Source organism: Microtus pennsylvanicus, chromosome 2, assembly GCF_037038515.1.
Source record: "Microtus pennsylvanicus isolate mMicPen1 chromosome 2, mMicPen1.hap1, whole genome shotgun sequence".
In the NCBI taxonomy this organism is placed as follows: domain Eukaryota; kingdom Metazoa; phylum Chordata; class Mammalia; order Rodentia; family Cricetidae; genus Microtus; species Microtus pennsylvanicus.
The window spans coordinates 2,663,612-2,689,642 of NC_134580.1; the positions used below are offsets into that span (position 1 = coordinate 2,663,612).

At 54.5% G+C, this 26,031-nt stretch overlaps 2 protein-coding genes across 4 annotated transcripts in view; one reads left to right on the forward strand and one right to left on the reverse strand.

The window, feature by feature from the left end:
* Nucleotides 1-9,235, forward strand: part of Ptp4a3 (protein tyrosine phosphatase 4A3) — a 40,873-nt gene extending 31,638 nt beyond the window's left edge. For 2 of the 3 annotated variants that reach the window (XM_075959498.1, XM_075959497.1), the window contains exons 2-6: nucleotides 2,349-3,749; nucleotides 5,805-5,897; nucleotides 7,310-7,440; nucleotides 8,015-8,089; nucleotides 8,795-9,235. In XM_075959498.1, the coding sequence (XP_075815613.1) occupies nucleotides 3,645-3,749; nucleotides 5,805-5,897; nucleotides 7,310-7,440; nucleotides 8,015-8,089; nucleotides 8,795-8,912 (522 nt within the window). In that variant the 5' untranslated portion in view covers nucleotides 2,349-3,644 and the 3' untranslated portion in view covers nucleotides 8,913-9,235. Of the gene's footprint in view, nucleotides 1-276; nucleotides 505-2,348; nucleotides 3,750-5,804; nucleotides 5,898-7,309; nucleotides 7,441-8,014; nucleotides 8,090-8,794 lie in introns of those variants that run through there. The other variant, XM_075959499.1, reaches the window with a different exon arrangement.
* A 1,735-nt stretch (nucleotides 9,236-10,970) lies between these two features.
* Nucleotides 10,971-26,031, reverse strand: part of LOC142842935 (maestro heat-like repeat family member 5) — a 75,355-nt gene continuing 60,294 nt past the window's right edge. The window contains exons 20-30 of the mRNA XM_075959502.1: nucleotides 22,119-22,278; nucleotides 20,852-21,033; nucleotides 15,956-16,093; nucleotides 15,399-15,513; nucleotides 14,483-14,626; nucleotides 13,176-13,352; nucleotides 12,467-12,622; nucleotides 11,836-11,958; nucleotides 11,583-11,685; nucleotides 11,355-11,429; nucleotides 10,971-11,106 (exon numbers count right to left, since the gene is read on the reverse strand). Of these exons, the coding sequence (XP_075815617.1) occupies nucleotides 11,006-11,106; nucleotides 11,355-11,429; nucleotides 11,583-11,685; nucleotides 11,836-11,958; nucleotides 12,467-12,622; nucleotides 13,176-13,352; nucleotides 14,483-14,626; nucleotides 15,399-15,513; nucleotides 15,956-16,093; nucleotides 20,852-21,033; nucleotides 22,119-22,278 (1,474 nt within the window). The 3' untranslated portion in view covers nucleotides 10,971-11,005. The remainder of the gene's footprint in view (nucleotides 11,107-11,354; nucleotides 11,430-11,582; nucleotides 11,686-11,835; nucleotides 11,959-12,466; nucleotides 12,623-13,175; nucleotides 13,353-14,482; nucleotides 14,627-15,398; nucleotides 15,514-15,955; nucleotides 16,094-20,851; nucleotides 21,034-22,118; nucleotides 22,279-26,031) is intronic.

Sequence of the window (26,031 nt, forward strand, 5' to 3'; positions counted from 1 at the left end):
TACCACGGGTTCTTGGGGTCCCCAGCCCATCCACTAGCAACCTTACCTGTTGTGACAGCGCAAAGCCCTGAACTGCGACCCCTGACTCCTAGTGTCACACAGGATCCCATTTAGGTCCCTTCTGAGGCCAGATGCACTCCCCCTCCATCACTCGAGGGTGGAGCCTCTGTGAACCTCTCTGTGCCTTCTTTTTTTTTCCCCTGGGGTTCAAGTGTTCCCAATTATTAGTTGAGAAAACCTGTGTTGCTGGAGGGTGGGTGCTGGCCAGGGTCCAGAGAAGTCCTTCCACGCCCTTCTGGCCCATGTCCTCGTCTGGCAAACAGGGACAAAAATGGGTCTTGAAAAACAGGCCAGTTCTGCGAGCAGCAGAATGCTTAGAATACTGCTAGAGGAGGCTGGGATAGAGAAGGGCCCGTCAGAGAAACGTCCAGACCTTAGTCGGGTCCATAAGCATGAGGATGTGGTGGCTTGACTGAGTGCCTGGACCCACGATGGTGAGCCAAGGTGAGCTCTGCCATCTGCTTTTACCCAGAGCTGCTGGGCTAGGGGATGTAGGTGGCTGGGGGGCCCATGAGCCTTGGGTAGAGTTCTGGAGACGCCGCCTCCTTGTTCTCTGGACCTCTCAGTCCCATGAAGTGATATGTCAAGGGAAGGGCTCCTTTTGTGGGGGGGCAGCCACCATGTGGTTGAGCACGCTGTGGGCATGTTCCTTTGCCCTCCCTTGGGGTTGTGGCCCAGATTGCAGTGGACTGTACAGCGAATTGTAAGATGCAGCCCAGCCTGGAGACACCTCCACCTGAAACCCTGACCTCCATCCCCTTAGGCCTTGGGTGAGCACTGTAGGTGGTTCAGGCTTCCTTGGCCCAGAAGACCAGCCTGTAACCAAGGGTAGCGGAAGTAGACCATGACTGTTGCTCTTAGGGCTTCACAGCCCCTCTGTTCTTCTGCAGCGGATAGGTGCAGTCAGCCCTACAAGAGCCTGCTAGTGTTCTCTAGCTTCCTGGGGGCCTTCTCTTTTCTTCTGTGCACACGAGGGCATTGCAGTGTGCACACATGGGATGCCCCTCCCAGGAGGCCCAGGTGTTTGTGTCATAGCATGCAACTCTCCTTGCTTATACTCGGGCTGGTCGTGGCTCTGCATGCCTAGGGCTGGCCAAAGCAGGCCCCACAAGGTGCCCCCACAAGGGGCCCCTACAATGCGTGCTGCCAAAATTATGGCAAGGATGAGCTGTGAGCTGAGGCGCTGACCTGGCCTGGAGTGTTGAGTGTTACCAGATATAGAAGGTGGTGAGTGAGGAGCCTGTGCTGCCTGGCACAGAGAGCTTGGACGGTGGGGCCTGTGCTCACGGCTTGAGGCAAGAGTCCAGGGTCCTCGGCTAGGCCCTTCCTGCAGCCAGGCTGAGCATCTCAGGGCCTGGTTTGCCTGGTGGGCAGTTGGAGAAGTGGATGCCGGGACAGGGGGAAGATATGGGCTTAATTCTTCCTGATGGGGGTCCTGGAGGGGCCTTCATTTGGGCAGAAGAATGATGGGTGGGGTGTGGGCTGGGCCCAGGGGCTCAGGCTCTGCACTGGGTCATAGCCCAAGGGATTGTGGTGTCATCTTGTTCAACCCCTCACTGTGTAGGTGGGAATTAGGTCTGGAGAGGCCTGTGATGTGCCCAGGGTGTCCCAGGCCCTCCAGAGAGTGACAGGGGGCTAGCTGCTCTTTTGGGCCCTTGTAGCTAGTACATTTGGAGAGGGGAAGGATGGGGTGGAAGGGCTAATGCCCTCCAGTAGTGTCCTTCCCCCGGTCCCTGCCACAGTGTGACCCCCTTCCTGGCTACCTATTCTGTCATTTCCTTGGCATGAGCCTGGCAGCTGGCCTTTTGGACTGTGGTATCTTGCGTGGCAGAATATCTTGTTTACCTCTAGTGCCTGGCAAGTCCCAGAAAGGGGTGGCTGTGGGTGGAGATTACAGAAAGCCTGAGGGGCAACAATTGAGGCCACTCATCCCCTGTTCCTCTGGCAGTACCCATTGTCCCCGAGACCTACCCTTGCAGAACGATCTGAACTTGTACATTGTTCTGTGGCTAGCAGTCCCAAGAGAAGGGCCCTGTCCTCATGGGCTGTGAGATGGGGGACCAGGCTTGGTGGACTGGTTTCTGTTGCTGTGGGTGTACGCTTGTGGGGTTCTCATTGCTCCTGGGGTGAGCCCTCATACCCTCTTCACCCTGTCTCTGTGTCTGTGTGTGGTTTTTCTCTCACCCCAGGGGCCTAGGCAGCCCTGGCTGGAGCTGTCTGTTCTGTGTTTTCATATGGAGACTCTGAGGCCCAACAGGAACCTCCCATTTCTTTCTTCCCTCCCATAGACTGTGCCTTCCGAAGACCAGTGTGTGATTGATGGAGGAACTCCAGGAAAGCAGCTCTAACTACTGCCGTTCCCAACATCGTGGGTGCTGCTGCTGAGGAGGCCCGTGCCTCTCTGGCCCTCACCATTGCCCTTGCCTCCCAATGGCCTCTGCTGCCAGGCCAGAGGCCAGCACTGCTGCCTGAGCCCGCTGCCCCTCTCCAGGACTTGCCGTTCCCTGATGGGGTAACGTGACAGACGCCCCGGATCACAGGCTGCCTGCCCACCACGGCCCAGAGCCGCCAGAGTTGGTTGAGTTCAAGTTCATTTTCTGTTTGGTCCTGAGTGCTGGGTCCAGACCAAAGGGGACTCTCCTTTACCCACCCATGCAGAGAGGGTGTCCCTGGCGACGGCCCCATAGAGGACAGTGTTCTGCGGCCAGAGTCACCAACTTGAAGTTCTCTTTGCTCAGTTTTTTTGGTTGTTGTTATTTTTATTTTTGCCTCTTTGTAACTACTCCACTCTGAGAGACAGGACTTTGTAACTACTCCACTCTGAGAGACAGGACTTTGTAACTACTCCACTCTGAGAGACAGGACTTTGTAACTACTCCACTCTGAGAGACAGGACTTTGTAACTACTCCACTCTGAGAGACAGGACTTTGTAACTACTCCACTCTGAGAGACAGGACTTTGTAACTACTCCACTCTGAGAGACAGGACTTTGTAACTACTCCACTCTGAGAGACAGGACTTTGTAACTACTCCACTCTGAGAGACAGGACTTTGTAACTACTCCACTCTGAGAGACAGGACTTTGTAACTACTCCACTCTGAGAGACAGGACTTTGTAACTACTCCACTCTGAGAGACAGGACTTTGTAACTACTCCACTCTGAGAGACAGGACTTTGTAACTACTCCACTCTGAGAGACAGGACTTTGTAACTACTCCACTCTGAGAGACAGGACTTTGTAACTACTCCACTCTGAGAGACAGGACTTTGTAACTACTCCACTCTGAGAGACAGGACTTCGGAGCTGCCCATCTTCCCGGGGGAGGGGGTTTTCTTTCTTTTCCTTTTCTTTTTTAGAGTCGGGTTTTGTTTTGGAATTATCAACCACCAGGCAGCTTTCCTCTCCTCCTCCCAAGTATTTGCACAATATTTGTGCGGGGTGTGGGGACGAGGTTTTAAGAAGGTCTTTTCTTTTCTTTTTTTTGGACAAGCACGGGGGTCTCACTGGACTTGGTGTGGGGGGTTGGGGGACCCCCCGTGCAGCCCTTGCTGGCTGGTCCTCTCTGGGTTCCCGGAGGAGGCATGGCTCGCATGAACCGGCCCGCGCCTGTGGAGGTGAGCTACCGAAACATGCGCTTCCTCATCACGCACAACCCCAGCAATGCCACCCTCAGCACTTTCATCGAGGTGAGTGGGCTGTCGGGGCTGGATGGGTGTCCTGGGTGGCTCGAGGGGTGATGGGTGCTGGTGATCAGCTGGGCTTCCTGGAGGTCTGGCTGCGTTCAGGCTTGTGGGCACGGGGCATTGACTAGGCTGTGGTCATCCGGACCCTGGGTGACCTTGGCCTCTTTAGAAACTGAGCAAGAAAGAGGTTGGTGGGATAAGGGCTGATGGGGAAATGCCCTGGAGACAGGCAGATGGAAGATGGGCTGGAAGGGCTACCTCATGGCTAGTCCAGCCCACAAGCTCAGGCTCCAGGAATTCTTGGGGAAAGGAAAGTGACCTCTGCAGCTGGGAGGTGACATGTGGAGAGTCTACCCATGTCTGTAGCCACCCTCACTCCACCTCCAGCATTTTTCAGAGTCTGTGTGGGGTAGAGCTGGAGACTGTCAGCATGGCCTCACTGGGGCCCTGTGCAGGGCTCCTGCTGCAGACCTGGAATTGCTTGCAGAGAGTCTGACGCCGAGTGCTGGGTAGTTCGTGGAATAGACTTTTGTGGTTTTAGGTTCTTAGTCCTCCTCTGTGGCATGGGCTAAGCCCTGTGGGCTCGTAGGCATCAAAACAGGAAAGAATGCATAGAGGAAGGCAATGGGCACCCTATGTCAGGGAACCTGGGCCCTGGACACCTAGCTTGGTGCTCCGCCAGGGAAGATGGCCCCTCTTACCGTTGAGAACCTTGAGATAACAGCAGAGGGGGAAAAAGCACCATGAGTGACCAGGACTAAGGGCACAGTGTGTGACCAGGATGAAGTTCTGTGTGTGATGAGGATGAAGGCTTAGTGACCAGAATGAAGGAAAAGGGTCGGGGTGTGAGGAGGATCAGGGCTCAGTGTGTGACTGGCATGAGAGCTCAGTTTGTGACCAGCGTGAGGGCTTCCTGACCAGAATCAAGGCTCAGTGTCAGACTGGAAGCAGGATGAGGACTCAGCGTGTGACCAGGATGAGGTTCTACTTTCAGAGCCTACCCCTCTTGCAGATGAGGTGTCGAGTTGATAACTGAGTTAATAGCAGGACCCAAGGAGAGACTAGGAAAAAGTACTGAGTGACCAGGATGGGGGCTCAGCATGTGACCAGGATGAGACCAGCAAGTGAGTAGAATTGAGGCTCAGTATGCTAAGGCCAGGGGTCAGAGTGTAAGCGTGATGAGGGTTCAAGGTGTGAGTAGGGTTGGGACCGAGTCCTGAGCTGGGTGGTAGCTTTCTCCTTCATGGACTCTGCAACGTCCCCATGGTCTCTGAGGCTCCCATGGTCTCTGAGGTAGACGCTCCCCCGTTTTCCTTGCACTCTCAGAATAGTAGGGTCCTGGCCTTGCTGTGTCTGGTGTTCCCATCTCATGGCAGCAAGACCCAGTCATACCTCACCATTCCCAAAATACCCACTGGGAGCAGGTAGGTGGGGGCTGGCCCTGCTTGTGGCCCTGGGTATAAATACCCCATGTTGGCTGTGAGCTGTGTGAACTTTCCTCTGAAGGGATGGGGCTTCCCCAGTGGTGTGTGGTGCCACCCTGCTGACTCGAGTCTCCAGCCCCTGAGGTTTTCTTGCTGGAGACTCCAAAGGACCTTTGCGGAACACACTCCTGCAGTCCAGGAAGAGCGGGCCGTGCAGATGCAAGGGGCTCCCTGAGGCCTGGGCTACCCTTCCAAGGACTGGGTGATTTTATTGGAGAGCGAGGCCTTGCTGCTGAGACCTTTTGTCCTGGATGCTGCAGTGGCGTGGGGGACAAGATGGGGCTGAAATCATGGTGGTTGAACATGTTAGTGAACACAGGCGGGCTCCTTAGCATCTCCAGGTCGGACAGGGGCAGATGACCCGGAAGCACCAGCGGAGGTTACTTTGTCAGTCACTAAGCCTTCAGGCCCACCTGCTGGTTTATGAAGTCTGCTTGTCTCAGAGGAGGCAGTCATAGGGGACACCTCTCTGTTTCGGGGCTGCAGAGGGGCAGGCAGACCTTTGGGGACTCAGCATGGGCAGAGCTCTAGGCTGAACTCTGAACCACTGGGTCTTTCCTTCTTCCTACCCCAGGACCTGAAGAAGTATGGGGCTACCACCGTGGTGCGTGTGTGTGAAGTGACCTACGATAAGACCCCTCTGGAGAAGGACGGCATCACTGTTGTGGTGAGGGACATGTAGCTCTGGGCACTGTGACTGTCTGGACAGTAGATTTGGGGCTCTTCACTGTGAGGCTGGGTCCTCTGCTGCCACCTGATACATGCTGGACTCTCTGTGCCTAGTCTGGTGTTTGGGGCAGATGACTCTGACAGAGTCGTCTCCACGGCACCCACCTTCCCAGACTAGCCTCCGAGGTCAGGTTGCACATGCTCAGTGCTCTTGACTGTAGTTTCTAAACACCTGGCTTGTCTGTGTTGGAGTCTGTGGGTCCTGTTAGGTGTTCCGAGTCCATTGGCAGCCTGTAGCCTCTGTGTGGTTCCTTTATGGAACAATTGAGGCTTGGAGTCAGATATTCTCTGAGACCACAGCTGAAGTAGGAGGGCGTACATGAGGAGTGGCCTTTCCCTAATGGTGCTGCCTCTCCACCTGCACTATGGGTTGGGGTTGGGCCCCGCTGGCTCTGGCTGGTGAAGATGGAGACCCCGTTTCAGATGAGGTAGGGCTCAGCAGGTGCCTGCCTGGCTTCCCCCCGCGGCTTCCAGGGCCCTCTGTTCAGCCTCTCATTGCCTGCCATGTGGGAGCCTGTCTCCTGGCAGCAGTGAGTCCCAGGAGACCCTGTGCAGAGGCCATGGGTAGGGATCCTAGCTGCTGTTTCCTTGGCGTCCTGACCCTGGGGGCTGAGTGGCAGAGAGGCACTCTGGTGCTTAGAGGGTCAGAGCAGAGCCAATTCCTGGGCACAAGGCCTCTCTTCCCAGTGTGGAGCCTGGATGAGTCAGGCCTCACGCACCAGACCCTGTCTGACTGTGCTGAGGCCCTGGTGTCCTGTCCTCAACACCAGAGTGACCCTGGGCTACTCCTCTGTGAGGACCGTGTGTTGACGGGGTTTCACATCCACTGCATGGCAGTTTGTACAGGAGGGAGGAGGTTGGGGTCACCTAGGCCTGGCAGGACTCCTCCCGTGGACCCTTTCCTGCTGTGAGATCCTACAGGCTGTTTTGACCCTCAAGGGCCTCCCATAGTGTGGGTGTTTAGGGAAGTGTGAGACAAAGGCCCGTCAGCATCTCCGTACCAAGTTCCCCAGCCGATCTCCCTTCCTCAGGAGACACTTTGGTTAGACTTAGAACAGCCACGTAAGCTGGTGACCTCCAGGAGCTGCCGAGAGGTAGAGACCCCAAGAGCTACCCTCCATCAGCCAGCTCCTGCAGACCCATGCTGGTTCTCCCTGGAACCAGCGGGTCCAAGTCTGGACCGATAGGTGATGAGTCTCACCTCTGTCTTCTCCACACTATGTCCCAGCATACCTTGGGCTGGAGCCTTCTCCGTGTGGGCCGGTCTTCCCCTCCCTCCTAAAATCCTGAGGGACAGGGGAAGGAAAGCTAACATCCATAGGGCAAGTCCTTAAGCATCTTTCTCCATAGGATTGGCCCTTTGATGACGGGGCGCCCCCTCCTGGCAAGGTGGTGGAGGACTGGCTGAGCCTACTGAAGGCCAAGTTCTACAATGACCCGGGCAGCTGCGTGGCTGTGCACTGTGTGGCGGGTCTGGGAAGGTGAGTGGTGGGTGGCGCTCCTGGCTCCGTTGCTGCTGGGAGCTCAACTTTTGCTTCTGTGGTCTGACTTCATTGTTTTGTGAGTTTGGATGTGGGCCATATCCACTTGACCTTTTGAAGGCCCCGGGTTCCCAGGCAAGTCCTTTCCCAGCCTGGCAGGGAGGGCTTCCCGCTAGGATCCAGTCACTGCGCCCCATGCAGCAAAAGAGCTGCCGCAGAGACATACTGGTCACCCAGGTCTGACCCCTGTTTGAGGAGGAACAGCTGTCCACACTAGCTGGAAATGAGCCAGGCGAGGGAGCATGGACTGGAGGGCATGCTCAATAGCCAGTATGCTTGTAGCTCTTTTTCTAGGAGTTTAGGCACAAAGAGGTTTTCTACATTGCCCTAGGTTGCACAGGAGGGGCAAGGGGAACCAGACTAGAGCAGCTAGTTGAGCTATCTGGAGTCTGTATCCTCCATGGGCAAGCGGAGGGACTTGGGTCTCATGTGCCCACCTTTGTCAGGTGGCCCGAGGCAGGGGCGAGATGGGGTATGGGGTCTCAGATAATCTCAGCTCTGCTTCTCCCTGCAGGGCTCCAGTGCTCGTGGCTCTTGCCCTTATCGAGAGCGGGATGAAGTATGAGGATGCCATCCAGTTCATCCGACAGTGAGTAACCAGTGGGTGGGGATGGCACGTAGGGCTCCACCGTGGATCTCGGCAGCTGGGCGGGGCTTCGGCTGTTGGCCTCTCCTTGCCCCTCACCTCTTACTTCTGTAGCTAGGTCTTTCCTCTCTGCCCTTCCTGGCTGCTCCCAAGCCAGTACCTCCTTGTGGTATGGTAGCCTTCCTGGAGGATCCCGTCTTTCCGATCTTCCAGGCAAGGACTGAAGAGTTGATGCTGCAGTCCTAGCCTGTGGCGTGTGTGTACATGTGTGCACGTGTGTGTGTGTGTGTGTGTGATATCCACCGTGGATATGTGGATGCCTTTGTGCTGCCTGAAATAGGCACACATCTCTTCTCCCTGGGCAGGCCCTGTAAGACTGTAGCAGTATGGGCCTACTAGCCTGCAGGCATCCTTAGGGGAGCCTGGACTATAGAGATGGGTAGGCAACCTAAAGAGCTATGCTTAGCACAGGCACACAGCTCTCTTTACCGTGGTACAGCCCTGCAGAGGTGCCGGCTAGCTAGGGTGAAATGCACCCTAGCCTTTACTAAGTCCAGCGCCCCCAGCCTCTCCCCAGAGCCCCAGCTTAGCCTACTTCCTGTGGGTCTATCCACTCCAGTTCCCCCAGAGTCCCACAGGGTCTGAAGTTTCCTGAGGGAAAGCAAGGTGTCCAAGCCAGGCTTACTGATCCTCCGTCCCTGTCTGCAGGAAGCGCCGTGGGGCCATCAACAGCAAGCAGCTCACCTACCTGGAGAAGTACCGGCCTAAGCAGAGACTGCGGTTCAAAGACCCACACACGCACAAGACTAGATGCTGTGTCATGTAGCTCAGGCCCTGGCCCTGTCTACCCATTACTCCCGTGCCTCAGTGTGTCTGTGTCTAAGGAGCCCAGTGGCCGTGTGTGTTCCTGCTCTGTCCCTGTCTGTGCCCACGGCTGTCCCTGGACCTCCTGCCATTTCCGTCCAGCCCCACCATCCCCTGCCCAGGCCTTTCCCTGGCCTGTGCACCACAGGTGGGTGTTTTTAACCACTGGGCCCAGGGCTTCAGCGGCGCTGCCCTCACCCTAACCTGTTTTCAGCACCTTTTGTTACCAGATCCTGGGCCTTCAGGTGCTCTGGACTCTCAAGGCAATAAATCAGGAGCTGTGGATGTGTGTAAGGAGTGGTGCAGAGCCGGGGAATGGGGTCTGAATCTTGGGAGGCCATGTTCCCTCCTCTGTGGTCCTGTGTAGAATTGCTGCTCTGTGCCTCCCTAGCATCCTCTGGTGGCCATGCAGCTCTCTGCAGTCTGCCTTGTTTCGACAAGTTCTTGACATTTCAGCCTGGATCCCCAGCTCCGACTGGTGACAGTTTGGGGGTTGGAACATTAGAAGGTGAGGCTGGGTCACCTCTGTAGGACAGAGTAGGGTTCACTTGGAACTTTCAGTGGCCTCCACTCCCCTGCCCCATGTGATCTGTGAGATTTGACCACAGTGGCCACCAGCCTGGGAAATGACTTCCACTGCTCAGAGGAGGAGGAGGGCAGGGCAGCAGAGTGGTGTGGAGTATGTTAGCTCTGAGAGTGTGGGAAGGCTGGGTGCCCGTGGAGGGCCTGATCTTCCTGCTCTCAAGTTCTGAGCAGATCTGGCTCTTAGCTGAGGAAAGGGGACAGTGAGGGACAGGGCTGGCTACACATGTCACTGTGGACATGCTCTCTGTCCTTTGGCATTGACACCACTTGTGGACATAATCCTCAGGCCTTTACAAACCTGTCCTTTCTGTGCCTATAACAGTCCCAGGACCTCTCTCACCTGCACTGGTCACCCGCCTTGAACCCTTCCCTCTTCAAGCTCCTCATGCCTGCACGTGGCCTCCTGTTCTACCTAGCCCTGAATTAGATCCCAGAAACCTCAGGGGCCTGCTTAGAGCCCCAGCAATCACTGTTTCTGCCTGTCTCAGTCAGGCAGGCCTTGTGGCGAGGTGCAGCCATTTGGGGGTGTTCCTTTCCCAAACTCAGTAGTGGTGACCTTGTGTGTGCTGGAAACTCACGACACCTGTGGCATGTTTGCACAAAGTCACTGTTTCTTTTTTCAGTCTGCCATCCAAGTTTTCCACACGATGTCCCTGCCCCAGGGGGGACATAGTCCAGGAGCTGGGAGATATGGGCAATGGGGATCCCCCTCAGGTGAGGGTGTGTGTGCAGGGTCTACCTGACAGGTTCCATAAGACCTGGGGGATGGAGCGTGGAGCGTGGAGGCTTTTGGGTGGTGGGCACAGAGCCTGAGCTTGGAGGGCTAGCTAGAGGGTCCCTTGCTGTAGCTGGCTGATCTGATGGGTCCTGAGAATGACATGCCATGGTGAGTCTCCTAAGCTCTGCCTGAGAAGGGATTCAGGGGTACTCTCAGGGAGTCAGGCAACCTCTTTTAGATTGTTGAAAACTTGTGGGGGGGTCTACAGCTGGGGCTGACTGGCCCTGTTAGAGGAAGATGCTGCCTTGTAATGGGGAAGCCTGCTGGGGTGCCCTTCCCTTCCACCTGCTCCACGTGCCCTGCATAGCTCTCAGCTGGGGACACTGGAGACTTTCCTCTCAGGCCCCACTCCCAGAGAATGACCATGCTTAGCTGTGGGCACTATGGCCTCGGCCCTGGTCACGTGGAGTTGATTCCACCCCTGAGATCTTCAAGTTGATCTGTTCCGCCCCTGCTTGTCTGTCCCGTCTGTGCCTCTGAATCTTGCTAGTATCTTTTAAGGACTTGGCTTGGCCACGGCAGAGGGTCCTTGTAGCAGGCAGGAAGCCGGCAGCTACTACGCTTTTTTTTTTTTTGTTGTTGTTGAATCTAGATTTTTCTTTCAAATGGAAAAATGTTACACAACCAAGCTCTATGGACAGGGTTGGGGCAGGGCTGTTCCGGGTGAGATGCTGGGAGAGGATGGCTCAAAGTCACTTCTTGGATTCGGCTGACACCTCCCGAAGGAACGCGAGCTGTCTGGTGGCAAATTCCCTGATGCCAGGTTCCGGGTCTTTTTTGAGATCTTTAAAAGCTTCAAGAGAAAAAGGACAAGTCAAAAGGGATTCTGGCCTGGGAGCAACCTCCCACCCTTACAAGGTCAGTCCCGTAAGAGGTAGGAGGATAAGAGGGTTCTTTCCGTCCATTGGCCAGCATGGAGTGCCCTGGTGGGGTGGGGGTCTGCTCAGGAGGCCTGGGTCCTTGTCTTTTTCACCATCTGAGATAGGGATGCTGCAGAAAGCTGGGAGGTGTGGAGACAGGCCCAGGGTGTGGGCTGCTCACTGGAGAATAGCAGCCTGGTGTCCATGTCGTTGACCATCTGTGACACGGCCTGGGGTTGGTAGCAGGTGGTGTACCCTGTGCAAGACGGAGAGCCACGACTGCTGGATGCAGGAAGTTCTGGCCCAGCCCTAAGGAGCTTCCAGAAGCCCCCCAACTCCCTAACCCCACCCCTTCCTCCGCTGTGGTGCTGGGTGGGCAGGGTGAGTGAGCCTGGCCCATGCTGCCCACCTATAAACAGAGCTGCCCAGGTCTTGATGTGGCGGCGAGGGCTGTGCAGATAGTTGATGGCCTGCGACAAGTGGACGCTAAACTCCTCCTGGCTGTGTGTCATCTGTTCAGAGGAGAGCCCACCTGTCACTGCCAAGCGCCTCAGGGACTGTTGACCTCTGCCCCCATCAGCCTCACTTCCCTGGGAAGGAGAGTCCGTAGGTGTGCAGCTACCTCAGGTCCCCACTACTGACCCTGCACCCTCGCCCCTCACCAGACAGGTCCAGAGGAAGTGGCGGGCGCTGAGGCCCTTCTCCCAGGCCAGTGTACAGAACAGGGTGTGCCGTGGCTGCCAGCGGAGCAATACGGCACAGCGGTAGAAAGCGAACTTGGCCTGCTGTGGAGACAGCCATGGGAGGGGTCACCCACTGCCCGTGTGTGGCTGAGCCTGGGCTTCCCATTCCCTGAGACCACAGCTGCAATGGGTGGGGGCGCCTCAGCAGCCCTCTGTGCTGATGTCTGGGAAGCTGCTCCTACCCTAGGGTCATGGTGCCTTGTGGAAGGTAGGTAGGTACTCAGCTCTGTCTGAGCTTGTTGGGGAGATGGCTGCTATTGTCTCCTCTTCCGATGATCGGGAGTCCAGGGAGCGGGGCACAATGAAGAGGGCTCTGTCTGTGTGTCAGCAGGTGCACTGTGTGTCTGTGTCCCATCATGCTCTGCTCTAGCCGGTAGACCCACAGGCCTGGCTGGCCAGAGTGAGTGTGGGAACACACGGGAGGGGACAGTGATCGGGAAAGCCCTGCAGATGGCCAGACCTGCTGCTGCCCTCTACCCCACCCTCAGGCAACCCGATTTGGCTGCCCTGTCCTTTGACCAAGATGAAAGGCTTGCGGGTACGCACTGACCGTGACAACAGCTGGACATTGGTCCTTCAGGTGTAGAAGCAGAGGTACCATACTTAGGCACACCTGGGACCGCAGGCCACTCAGCTCCCTCTCTGCTATCGTTGCCACCAGATCCCCAAACAGTGCCATAGCTGCTGCTCGGACATTGTCCCGCTCCTACGAGGCAGGGACTTAGCGAAGTGCCAGTGCTCCCCAGCTTGGAGCCCCTACTTCCTTGGACTTCCTCAGGCTCAGGGACCCAGGGTGAGGTCGATATTCCTCCCTTAGATTCAGAGGAGGGTCACAGTTTCTCTCAGACAAGGTCTCAGGACATCCTCCCATAGAATCGCCCTGTCCTCTGGTGCCCAGTGTTACCCTGACAACCAGGACCATGAAGGCAGCTAGGTGACTTATTCCCCATTTCCTAATCGGGGTGGGGAGTAATCGTTTTGGACAAAGGGACCTGCCCATGTGGTCTGTAGTAGGCCAGGACACAGAAGGGTTGGTTGGACAAGTAAGACTTGGCACTTCAGCCATGAGGAAGCGTGGTGGACTTCCTGGTGGACACCTGGCCAGATCTGGTGCACTGTGGCCTCACAGCTTGGGCCATGGGTTTGGTTCCCCTGGGTTCAGAGTCAGGTGCAGTGGGAGGGCGGAAGGGGTCCTGAAGCCAGGGAGTTGTTGGGAGGGCCCAGGGGGCGAGCCCAGCCGCACCTGTCTTTATGCTTACGTCATCAAAGAAGTAGCGGGTGTTGATAGAGATGCAGAGACTCTGGGCGCCTGCACCCTCTGTGCCCAGGCGGTGCAGTACGTCTGATACCATGCCCATGATGCCTACCACCACCGCCTCATTGTTCTGGAAGAAGCCATTGAGGAAAACTGGCAGTTGACCTCTGAGCAGGGTTCCCTATGGGGAAGGCAGTGGACGGTGGGGGGCAGGCTCAGGTCTGCCCCCTTCACCTGGCTTCACTTGGGGTGTCCGACCTGAGCCCTGCTGCTGCCTTGCCCTTGAGTCCCAGGTCCTTATCCCTTCTGGGCCTGGGGCTGCTTTTTCCTTCCTCTGAGCCCCACAGGGGCTCCACTCCCGTGTCTGGCTCCCTTCAGGTCAGATGGGGTCAGCTGTACGAAAGGCTGGTCAGGTCGCATTTACTGAGGTGGGCCTCCAGAACTTTTGTGTTGCAAGGGATCGTTGTGGGCCATTTTTACACTTTGCTGTTTGTTGTTCCAGCCCATTCTGCCAGCCCCATTTGTTGGCTGTGTGTCCTGAACTCTCAGTGAGTGGTCAGAAGTCAACAGGATATTCCCACAGGATATTTGGGTCTTTTCTCAGGGTGGCTTTCCTCTTATAAACAAACCTTGTCTCCTAAGTTCTGTTTGGTTTGAAATACTAGGTTCACCTTCACAGAGTTGTTTTTTGGCCAGGCAGATGCGAGCACCCGTGGGTGTGGTCAGTGTGCTGGGCCCTGGGGTCTAGCATGGTAGGATGGGGTTCTGATAGAGGAGCTAAGGGGGCAATGGGCACCGCCAGCATGTCTTTTGGTTGGGAGCAGGCGGGCTGCTGAGGACGAACGGACTTTCTTGCTGGAATGTGGGAAGGGGTTTACCAGGGCCTCAGCTGTTGTTCATTACATGGTTCCTGCAGTGGAGGAGGATGCCCAGAACCCTAGGGCCTGAACTGGGTTGGGGAGACGAGGGAAGGGCAGGCCCCCAAAGGCAGCATTGCAGTCTTCCTCAGCACAGGCTGTCCATGTGGGATGTGGCTTGTGATGGTGGTGGCATAGCGGACTTCATTGGAAATGGAGAATTGGGGGGATAAGGGGTACATGATTCTCAAGGGGTGTTCTCTCTGTGCCAGGTGAAGGGTTCTGTCTGCCTGGTTTTTCAGTGGGCTTCTGGGTTGTGCAAGAGGGTCCATCCCTTCTCAGGGGAACATGGGTGTCCTCTCCTAGAGTGTGTCCCAGGTGACAGAGCCAGGGTTCCAGCCCACTGGATCTTGCCCACCCAACGCTTGCAGCTCCATGGCACTCTGGCCCTCACCTTCTCCGCGTGGAAGAGTATATTTCCAAGGCCCTGCAGGCTGGCCACACGGATCTCGGGGCTGGTGTCCTGGAGGCTTTGGGCCAGTACCGTCAGCGCAGCCTGTTTAGAAATCACCTCCAACAGGGCAGGGCTATAGAGGAACTGGAGGCCCCGGAGAATAAGTGGCTCAGGCTTGGCACTCTGTCCTGGGCAGCCTGTGTCTTTGTTGTGGGCTTAGGGGAGGATGGTTGACTAGCATGCCCAGGGTATCAGGATTAGCAAGTATTTAAAACTTCAGTGGCCAAACCTTTCTATGTATGGCTGAGGAAGCTGAGGCCTAGGGAAGTTATTTAGCGAGCTTGGAGCTAACTTGTACCCATAGACACGCATGGGACATAGGGAAACAGGACCCCAGGAAGGGCAGCTCTCAAATCCTTCCAGTGGATTGGAAGGAGACATAAGGCCCCCTCTCAGCTTAGAGACCTAGTAACTGATGCCAGTTATGGAAGCGACCCTTCCTTTGAGGCTCTGCTTGTGCCGGAGCCCACGGTGGTGAAGTGGCCACATCCCAGCCCTTGTTGAACCATTACCCTGTATGTAGCTCACGGTTCTAGGGTGGGAGTGGGTGGGGACCCGGAGTTACATATGAGCAGAACAAGGCCATGTTTGAGTACGATCTGCCGAGTCCATACCCAGGGATCCTCAACTCTGCTTGGGTCATCGTGGGCAGGGTAGGGTGAAAAGACAGGTCCCCAAGGCTGTAGGTTGAAGGTCCTGAGAGGAGGCCCCTGCAGAGCTGGAAGGGGTCAGTCTGGGCAGCTGTCCCCACGGGGTGAGTCAGATGGGCATCTTGTCTTGGTTTGAGGAAGCCAGAGGGTGGGACACAGACTACCTGGGGCCCACTGCTCCCCCCACCCCAACCTCCCCACCCTACCTCAATGAGGACCAGGATGGCTGTCTTCCTTTCTCGCTCTTGCTGGCTCTGCAGGCCGGGCAATAAGTAGCTGAGAACTGCCTTGATCTGTTTGCAGTGATTCTGCACCATGGCCCTGGGGGCGGGGCCTGGTTTTGTGGTCACTGCCCCTGAGTGTACCTGCTACCACCTCCCAGGCTGGCCAGGTTGGGCAGCTAGGTACAGCCCAGTGTGATGGAGCAGGCATGTGTCTCTGTGTGTTCTTCTCCCACGTGCCAGGCCTGGGCTATATGCACGGGGAAGGCAGAGGAGGAACAGATAGCCTTTGAGATAGCCTTTGTTCCTGAGGTCCCAGGACAGGGTGGGACTGGGGGAGGATTCTGCGCCTGCACACTCTGAGTTCATGTGCCTGGGAGTGTAGCCCATGCCTCTTGTGCTCCAGGGTACTGTAAGCATATGTAGACCCAAGAGGTGCTGCCTCTAGGCTGCCCAGGGTGGCCTCAAGTGAGGCACAGTGCTCAGGGCCTGCCCACTGTGGTTTCATTGGCCCAGCCTCCCCTCCCTTGTCCCATTAGTACCTGGCAAGGAGGCCTACGGCCTGGGGGTAGGTGTTGATAGATGTGAAGTGCTCCCAGGCACTCTGCAGTTCCAGGTGAGCAAAGTCATGCCAGTGTCCCGTGGTGGACAGCAGACTCTTCAGGGCCTCCAGTGATGTGCTACAGCCAAGCAGAAAGGCAGGGTCTATCCAGAGTGGCAGATGCCACCCGAGCCTTCTCTTGTTCTTGGGATGGGGTCCCAGGCTGTGTTGGCTCTGGAGCCTGCCTCCTGCTAAGGGCCAGGGTGAGGCAGAGTGTGCAGGGCACAAGGACACAGCAAAGCACACCCATTACTAGGTCCTGCTGGGGTGAGTGTCTTAGTTACTTTTCTATTGCCATGACAAAACACCATGACCAAGGTAACTTACAAAAGAAAGCATTTAAGCCAGGTGGTGGTAGCGCATGCCTTTAATCCCTGAACTCAGGAGGCAGAGGCAGGTGGACTGTGAGTTTGAAGCCAGCCTGTTCTACAAGAGCTAACTCTAGGACAGGCTCCAAAGCTACAGAGAAACCCTGTATTGAAAAAAACCACACCCAAACCAAACCAAAACAACACCCCCCAAAACAAACCAAAAAACATTTAATCAGGGGGCTCATGGTCCCATAGTGTTGATAGATTCCATGGCTATCATGGCCGGGGGCATGGCAGCAGGCCGGCAGGCATGGTGCTGGGGTAGTAACTGAACACTTACATCTGATCCACAAGCAGGAGGCAGAGAGAGAGAGAGAGAGAGAGAGAGAGAGAGAGAGAGAGAGAGAGAACTGGGAAGGGCTTGGGATTTTGAAACCTCAAAGTCCACCCCCTATAAGTCCACCTCCTCCAATAAGGTTGCACCTCCCAATCCTTCCCAAACAGTTCTACCAACTGGGGACCAAGCTTTCAAATGTCTGAGTACTATGGGAACCATTCTCATTCAAACCACCAGAGCGGGAGACAGTCATGTGTTCACAGTAGGCGGGAGTTCTTAGTTGCTCAGCAGCTGTTTGGGGCTAGAGTGAGCTCTGGGAAGTCTTGGGCTCTAGGGTCTCCCATGACCTAGGGTGGGAAGGGTCCAAGATGTGTCCTTGAAGGATGCAGATATTTAAATATGGGCAAAGAAACATGAGCAAGGAGCACTTGGGAGGGAGGTGAGCTAGGGTGTGTGGCGTTGTGGAAGTTCAGAGGGTTTATTTCCATACCCGAGGCTCCTCTGTCCTGTGTCCATGAAAAACGACCTGGTGTTTGCTAAGTGTGGGGTATCTGTGAGGGGCCTCAGTCCAGTGTATTCAGTGGTACTGAACACAGGTAGAAAGCTGGGAATGCAGGTCCAGGGTGGCCTGGCTCCTTGACCATCTGGCTGCTCCTTGCCATTAGTTGCTGGGAGTGCACGAGCCGGACACATGGGCTTGCCATGGCGCGATGGCTGAGCTCTCACCCCCCCCCCAAGCTGGCAATAAAAAGAGACAACGTCTTCCGAGTCACTGCTCACAGCCACCGAGAGATGACGGCTTTCAGAAGGGGAAGGGGTGAGAGGGCATTTTGTTCAGACATTTTGGAATCTTCTAGTCTTGGGGCACCTTGGGCCCGTGGTGACAGCTTATTCTTCATGGTTGATTTGTCCGCATGGCCACAGACAGGACTTCAGAGAGATGATCATTAGCTGATATGCGCACTGTTGGGTATCTCTGCCTGATTCCAGGAGAAAACCCAGAGCAGAAGTGGGATTGCTGGGCCACATGGATATTCTCCGGGCACTCCCCTCCCCTTCTTCTCTGGAGATACATTCTCTGTATATCCCAGGCTGGCCCCGGTACTCGTGATCCTTCTGCCTCGGCTCCCTAAGTACTGGCACGACAAGCACATGCCACGGTCGTCCTTTCTGAGCTGCCCCATCTCACATCTGGCTGTTACTGGGCAAGGCTCTTTGTTTTCCTACACCTCCCCCCACTTTTGTTTGTTTTTATTCAAGATAAGGTTTATCTGTGTAGCCCTGGATGTCCTGGAGCTTGCTCTGTAGACCAGGCTGGCCTCAAACTCAGAGATCTGCCTACCTCTGCTTCCCGAGTGCCAAAACTAAAGGCATGTGCCACCACTGCCTGGCTGTTTTTCCGTCCACATCTTTACCAAGCACTCCTGTCCTGCTTGTGGCTGTACCCACCCTGATGAATGTGAGACTCTTTCTCCTCCATTTAGTTTTATTTTTTTTTAAAGATAAGATCTTACTACGTAGCTCAGGCTGGCCTCAAACTCTTTCTGAGGCTGGCCTTGAACTCAGGGTCCTCCTGGTTCAGGTGTGGTGGTGAGTGCTGAGCCTAGTGTGCTCTTCTTGCTTCTCTTCTCCTATTACTAGGCTTTGTCCCTTGGCCCAGAAGGGCAAAGGTCAACACTGAGGCCAGGATGAGAGTGAGGATGAAGAGTGAGTTGGAATAGAAATATGACATGTCTCACGAATGGGTCAGTCAGCCCCTAATGGTTTGACTAAGTGAGAAGTCCTCCAAGGGCTGACAAGGGACACAACTGAGAAGTGACCTGGGTGCTTGACACACATATTTGTGACTCAGGGAGGTCCCCTGCCTGCCAAAGGCATACCCCACCCAAAGCCCTACTCTTGGTATGGGGCCCAGTCTCGTTGAGCAGGATGACAGGAACCTCCAGTGTCAAGGCTCACTTGCCCTGCCACCTAGCGTTCTGTGCCATCCACCCTAAGGGGACTAATAGCAGGCAATAACACTCAGCAGTGGGTTCATATATCCACTCTTCAGCACCCTTTTTTCTCTCCATAGTGCCAGCCAACCTGGCACAAGGCCCTAGACTGTGATATATCTCACTGATGCCACCTACCCTCTGAGGCCTAAAGAGCGCCAGCCACTTTTCTGATACCCCACTGCCACTCCTGTATATGTGGCCTGCCCATGAGTGGTCCCCTTTGGTTGGTCCCAGCCAGGCTGCTTTCCTCTGGGGAAGGAGACCCAAGCCTTGTTCAAGCTCCAGGTGGGTATAGGAGCCACGCCTGGTCAATCAGAGCCTTGGACGTTTTCATTGGTTGGGTAGATGACTGAATCTGGGCCAATCAGAGCTCATGTATTCCACCCAGGATATGTTTCGGGGCCTTTGGCTGCTGGAGCCACACTTAGGACCTGGCTACAGGGTGACCAGTGAAGAAAGGAGAGGCTGAGGTGGAGAGGGATACATCTTCGGCTTTCCTTCCACAGGGAAAGCTACCCATGAGCCCAGGAATGTGAGACCTTCCTTGGGTGTGGAAACAGACAGACCTGCTTTCTAGAACCTTCCACCCAAGGGGCGGAGGCCACAAGCCAGGAAAGACAAAGAGGGCCCAAGGTCAGGTATGGGCTGGGGGAGGGGTTGCTCTTTATGGGTGTGGCCATGGAGGCCTTGAAGGGACTCTCCGGTGTGCAGAGCCCTGAGGGTGGCAGGCTCTGGGGAAGAGTGGGGAGGGTGGAGAAGCAGAGGGAGGAGGCAGTCATCTTTGCATTCTTCCCCACCTTGCTGAGCTCTGGGAGGAGAGTGTTTTATTAGCTTATTAGGGAAGATTCATGCATTTTGCATGGTTGATGTGAATAAAAAAGAGATTTCGTGCATATTGGAATTCAGAAGCAATCTGAGAAGTGACATTTCTTTCCCTGTGCTGTGCCTTGGGGAGGGCTGTTAAGACTGACAAATTGCTGAAGCACCCCATCACACAAACAAATGAAAAGAGTGAGCCCCGGTGGCTTCTAAAGACACGCTTATTGGATTTGGGGACATGTGACCAGGTGCAAGGGAAGCCCAAGGCAGTGGGCCCCTCCTGTGGCAGGATGGGATGCCCCTGACATCCTGGCCAGGTGGGTTGGTGGGTGGGACATTAGTATCCATGACATTACCCGGAGACAAGCAATGGCCCACTTTGGTAGCCACAGCATTGGCTATGATGAGAGAGGGCTGGATGGTCATCTGTGGTCCAGCTCAGTGCCTCTTGGCTAGAGGAATGTCAGAGCCACCATGAACCACTGCTGTCCCGTGTGCATGATGTGGGGGGATGGCTATGTCCTAGGCCCATTGCGAGGAGCACATGGATCAAGAAGTCCCCTGCCGGTGATGGCACATGCCTTTAATCCTAGCACTCAGGAGGCATATGCAGGTGGATCTCTGAGTTCGAGGCCAGCCTGGTCTAAAGAGAGAGTTCCAGGACAGCCAGGACTACATAGAGAAACTGTGTCTTGAAAATCCCTCTTTAAAAAATGTACCCTGTGTCATAACTGGGTAGCTGTTTTCAGGGACCCCTTTTTGATAAGTGTCTGTGGAGCCAGATACTCTAGGGGGACAAAGAAAGCAGGCACATACCTGTTTTGGGGATTATTTGTTCTGGTTGCTATCCTGGTCATGAATGGCATTTGGGATCATGACTATAATTGTCCCTTTTGGAAAGATATGTTGGAGCTACGCCCCTCTACCCTCCCACCAACCGTGTGGATGCCATCAGGTTGAGATGCAGTTATTAGGGTGGCCCAGACTCAGTGGTTGGTGTCCTTATATGAAGTGGGCCTTTAGACACAGGCAGAGGACAGTATTATAGGATGTTGGAAACAGAGATTAAGGTCATGCAGCTTTAAGCTACAGACATATCCTGGGAACAGCCGAAGCTAGGGAAGTAATAGGGGTAAGGCTGCAGACCCTCTGAATTTAGACTTCTGATCTACCAAAGAATCTGACCTCTGAACTGAATGATCAGATTCTGCTATCTAAGCAACCCCCACATTGTGTGTGTGTGTGTGTGTGTGTGTGTGTGTGTGTGTGTGTGTGTGTTGTTGTTCCCTGGGCAGGAAGCTAACTTTGTCCTGGAGGTTCCTATAGGTGTGTGTAAGGCCTGCAGTTAGCTGTCCATGAAGCCTTGGGCTCACCTCTGAGGACTTGGCATGGCTACTTCTTGGGCTTTCTGCTCTTGCTCAGGCTCTGTGGGTTGGTCCAGCTCCAGGGTATAATGCATTTGCGCCAGAAGGGCCAGGAACAGCTGGGGAAAGGCATGCCGCACGGCTTTCTTGAACTCTCTTGCGAACTGTAGCTCGTGGATTGCGTACATGGCCTGTTGGAGTGGAGCGGGTTTGGATCTGAAGTGTTGGAATTCCCGGCCAGGGGTGTTTAGCCAAAACCCACATTCAAACACACTTCTCCCCGCTGTTCTGATGGCTCAAGACCATACGTGTCCAGGCAATGTCATTTGACCTGTGCTGGCTTATGTCACCTGTGCACCCTCCATTAGAGCCTCTGGACTTGCTGCTCTAGTCTCGCTGGTGCTCCCCAGATGGTGTGCCCCAGCCTGTGCTCTTTATCTGATGCTCTAGAGCCATCAGCGGGTGCATCAGCAGTTGGCGCATTCTAGCCTGTGCTCCCCAAATGGTGTGCCCCAGCCTGTGCTCTTTATCTGATGCTCTAGAGCCATCAGCAGGTGCATCAGCAGTTGGCGCATTCCAGCCTGTGCTCCCCAACCCATGCTTCCTAACCAGTGCACCCCAACCTAAGCACCTCCTATGTTCTCAGCACTATGTCTGTAAGTCATTATCTATCTAGGGAGGATTTGGGTGTGGGGAAGCAGCTATCTTCCAGAAGATATCTGGGCTATCACTTGGGAGGGCTTGGAGGTCAGGACTCTGTCTAAGAAAGTGTTACATAGAGTTTGGCACAGCTGCTGCCTTTCCAGGTGTAGACATGGCCACCTTAGCAATCAGGTGTCCTGTCCCAGGGTTTGCAGATATGGTGTAGGCTGATGGAGAAACTGGAGAGAGGGACCTGCAGGGACAGAGTTGCTGCCAATCCTATGGCTTGTCCAGAAGTCTATGATCCCAATATGGGGCATGGCTTTGAGCCCCAAATGCTAGGCTTTCGTTTGTGCATTGCCAGAGGCCCCTCCCCTCCAAGGCTGCCTCCCTAAGTCTCTTTAGCAGTCCTACAGGCAGCCACTCCTGACTTACTTGCTGAGGGCTCAGAGTTCTGGGCCTGGTCATTGGGAACCGAGCCTGGGGCCACAGAGTGTGGAGTCTGCCTGTGGGCTGGGCTGCCCATACCTTCTCCTCCAGATAGGCAGTGGACTGTGTCTCAGCCCTCCTCAACCTGGCACACTGACTCATGTGCTCACACAGCTGCCCGCCAGGGATGGGGCGAGAGACTCACGGCCAATGAACGCAAGTAAGGCTTCTCCTTGGGACAGGAACTGCTGTCGCTGGCATCTGAGGGCAGAGGCCTCTTCTGTAGCCAAGCCATCAGCACAGTGAGAACCAAATGGCTTGCAGGCTCTTCGGCTCCCAGGGCCTTCCACAGGCAAATGACATGGCTGTGGGCAGAGGGGGTGCTGTGAGCACCATGCTACGGCTCATGCCTGCTGGACTTGGCTGGTAGGCCCTGTGCCTCGGGCCCTAGTGAAGGGCAGGGTGGCCTTGTATTTACTTTGAAGGGAGTTGGATGCTGAGACCTGCAGAGAAAGGCTTACTCAGATCACGGCCCTGTCTGGTATCTGGGCACTGGCCCTGAAGCCATCTGAGGCCCGAGGCAGGGAGCGCAAGTAAGAGCTGCCCTGAGAGGAAACAATGATGTTTTCTGAGTCTTACCCTAGTGTCCTCAGGGCTTTAGTGTTGGGTGGAAAGGGCTCTTTGGGGACAAGACAAGAAGGACTTAGTTGAGTGGCCGCCTAAGTGGCAAGGCAGACCTGAGGGGGCCACCTTTAAGGACATCATGCCAGTCCCAGCTGGTGGGCACAGAAGATCCCAGAGTGTTCTACAGAGTGGCCACAGGATGGCAGCATCAAGAGCTAGAGGGAGTCTGCCCAAGTCTCTGAGAGCTTGGAGGGTGAGTCATTCCATCTGCTCCCTGGGCTGCTGCTTCCTCAGCTGCTCCTTTGTGCTGAGCATCTTGAAGCAACATTCAGGAGAGCAAGACATGCAGAATTGACAAAAATCTTTGATGTCTTAGGGGTGACAGCCTAGTGGTGACCGCGGATATGTCTGACGCTAATCGCGGAGGATGCTGAGGGCAAGACGAAAGTGGGGTGGGAAAAGGAGGGAGGAAAACCTAGGAAGCAATGGTACCCACATGTGCAGGATGAAAGCCTGAAGGCCGACGGCTAACCAAGTTGGGCATGGCCCCAGTCCCATGAAGCTGTTGGTAAGAGCAGCTTCCTCTCAGCTACCCTGGGAGCGCTAGAGCTAAGCAGGCTTGGGAGGAGTGGGGGCAGGGAGTAAGAGAGACACAGCCAGAATCCACAGACCAAGAGACCTTCTCAAGAAAGAGAGATGCATGGCCATGGAAGAATCACATGGACGACGTGGGCACCAGTGGGAACCAGTTCATTTTACTTCACTCCCACTGTGATGGCAAGTTCCAAGGAGTGAAGAGCACAAGCCTGGGCGAGGATGTGGAGAAACTGGACTCTGTGTGCTGCTGGGGGAGGTGTAAAGAGGCAGAACCACTCTGGAAAGCTGGAGCAGTTCCTGGGGGGGGGGGGGTTTTGATGTGATGCTGCCACACAGCCTGTGCCTTCACTAAATGCAGGCACCCCCAAAGTCAGAGAACAGAGCAAACGTACACAGTTGTCCCATGCTGGCAGCAGGGGGTTGGTTTCAGGGGCTCCCTTGGGTATGAAAATCTGGGGATGCTCTAGCTGGGCATGGTGGCCTAGGCCTGTCATTTCAGAACTCGGGAGGCTGAAACAGGAGGATTGCAAGGGTGTGAGTGTAGTCTGGGATACACAGTGGGTTCTAGACCAGTCTAGGCTACAGTGCGACCCTGTCTCAAAAATCCAATCCAAATCAAAATAAACCCGGCACAAGTTCCTTGTATAACATGGTGAGCTCTTTGCATATACCCTACATGCACCCCTTTTCAGGTAGCCTTTAACCTTCACTGTCATTATATGGACATATTAGGAGGTAGATTCCATGCAAGCAGTCATGAGCATGTGTGGGGTCAGCATAGGCGTAGTGTTTCTGGAGAAATATTCTGACCCCATGGATGTGGGAGCTGGGGATGCAAAGTGGGGGGGAATTCTTGTTTGCCAGTGTTGACAGCAAATAACTCATGCAGAAAAAAGGTGTAAACCACCTAGGTGTCTCCCACCAGATGAACTGATGAGCCAAATGTGGATGGACACACACTGATGTATACGCACCCACCATAGAGTACACGCAGGGGAACACTGCCCAGCCATAAGAATGAAGTTACGACACGTGTTTTTAGCATAGAGGAAAAAAAATGTGCAATACCCAGGGGAGAGTCTAGGCATTAGTCCAGGGCTGTAGAAGTTCACACGAGGACTTTGAAGCTCCTTTACTTGTCTGGAAAGAGTAAGGATAGCAAAGTCAATCCCGAACACACTGTTGGAAAGAGTAAGGGTAGAAAAGTCAATCCCGAACACAATGATGGAAAGAGTAAGGGTAGAAAAGTCAATCCCGAACACAATGATGGAAAGAGTAAGGGTAGAAAAGCCAATCCCGAACACACTGATGGAAAGAGTAAGGGTAGAAAAGTCAATCCTGAACACATTGATGGAAAGAGTAAGGGTAGAAAAGCCAATCCCAAACACATTGACAGTTACAGTGCACACAAATAGAACATGTACTCCAACAAAGACTGGCTATGACAAACTTGATAAAATTCTGTCTACAATGGACATGTCTGGGTGCTGGAGAGATGGACTCCATGATCAAGAGTCCTTGCTCTTACAGATGACCTAAGTTGCATTCCCAGTACCCACATCGGGCCTCTCACAACACTCATAACTCCAGAGTCAGGTGATGATATACCTTTTTCTAAACTCAACAGGCGTCTGCCTGCATGCGCACAGACACGCGCGTGTGCACACGCATGTTGAAAAATAAAGAAAAAGACAAGTCTGAAATGAAAGTGTGAAAATATTAGAAGTCAAAGTTGCAATACCAACCAAAAGAATTGGTGTGGTTAGGCTAGGGTTTGAGCAGTCTAAAGACTGGGCAGTGTGAACTCAAATTCTGCAGCAGTGTGTATGTGTGTGAGTGTATGTATCTGTGTCTATGTAGCCAAGGAGGGACAGAAGAAGGTGTCAGGTCTTCTGGAGCTGGGGCTATAGGTGGTTGTGAGTCACTCTAACACTGGTGCTGGTAGCCAAACTGTAGTCCTCCAAAAGAGCAGCAAATGCTCTTAAGCCCTGAGACATCTCTCCAGCCCCCTCACATAGTGCTGAGTGCTTCTGAACACTCAAGTAAAAACAGCCATCAAAGGTGGAAAAGAAGAAAGGCCTTTTGGGCTCTTGACTCTCAAGTGTTTTGTGGATGTGCAGAGGGCCAAGAGTAGAGAAGACATTCTTGGAAAGTCAGAGGGGAGGCCGCTCTGTAGAGGACAACTGTTGCAAAGCTGTCAGAATTAGAACTCTGAGTGTTGTCCTGGGGGGTGGAGAAGTAGAGCCCCTTGAGGACAAGAAGTGCTTGATTTGTGAGGGATGCTGAGCAGGGAGAGGGGTGAGCCGGCATTCTGGGACCATATCTGCATCATACATGAATCATTCCAGATGGGCTGGAGAGGTCAACTTGAAGACCATTAAGAGATCCTTAGAAGACAGCGCATAACAGGGGTGTGGTGGCATATACCTTTAATCCCAGCACTCGGGAGGCAGAGGCAGGCGGATATCTGAGTTTGAGGTCAGCCTGCTCTACAAAGTGAGTTCCAGGAGAGCCAGGGATACATAGAGAAACCCTGTCTCAAAAAGACAAAAAATGGCAACAGAAAAGATGACAGTGCTTGAGGATGTGTGGATTGGTACCTGCTCACCAGAGGATGTGTCAGGGGTGAGAAAGCAGCTGCTGCATGGGAGAAGATATTCCTAACATTGCAGGCAAGAAGGGACCGTGTCCAGCTTTCGGGAAAGAGTCCCATATTTATATTATAAAAGAGGGACAGCCAGTGGGAAACCAGGCTTTTGTATAGTCTCACTGCCAAATGGCAAGAAGTGGAAGATGGGAAACAGCTCAGTGGTTAAGTGTTTGCCAGGCAAGTGTGAGGCCCAGAATTTTGATCTCCAGAAACCACAGAGATGCCAGGTGGGTGTAGTCATCCATCA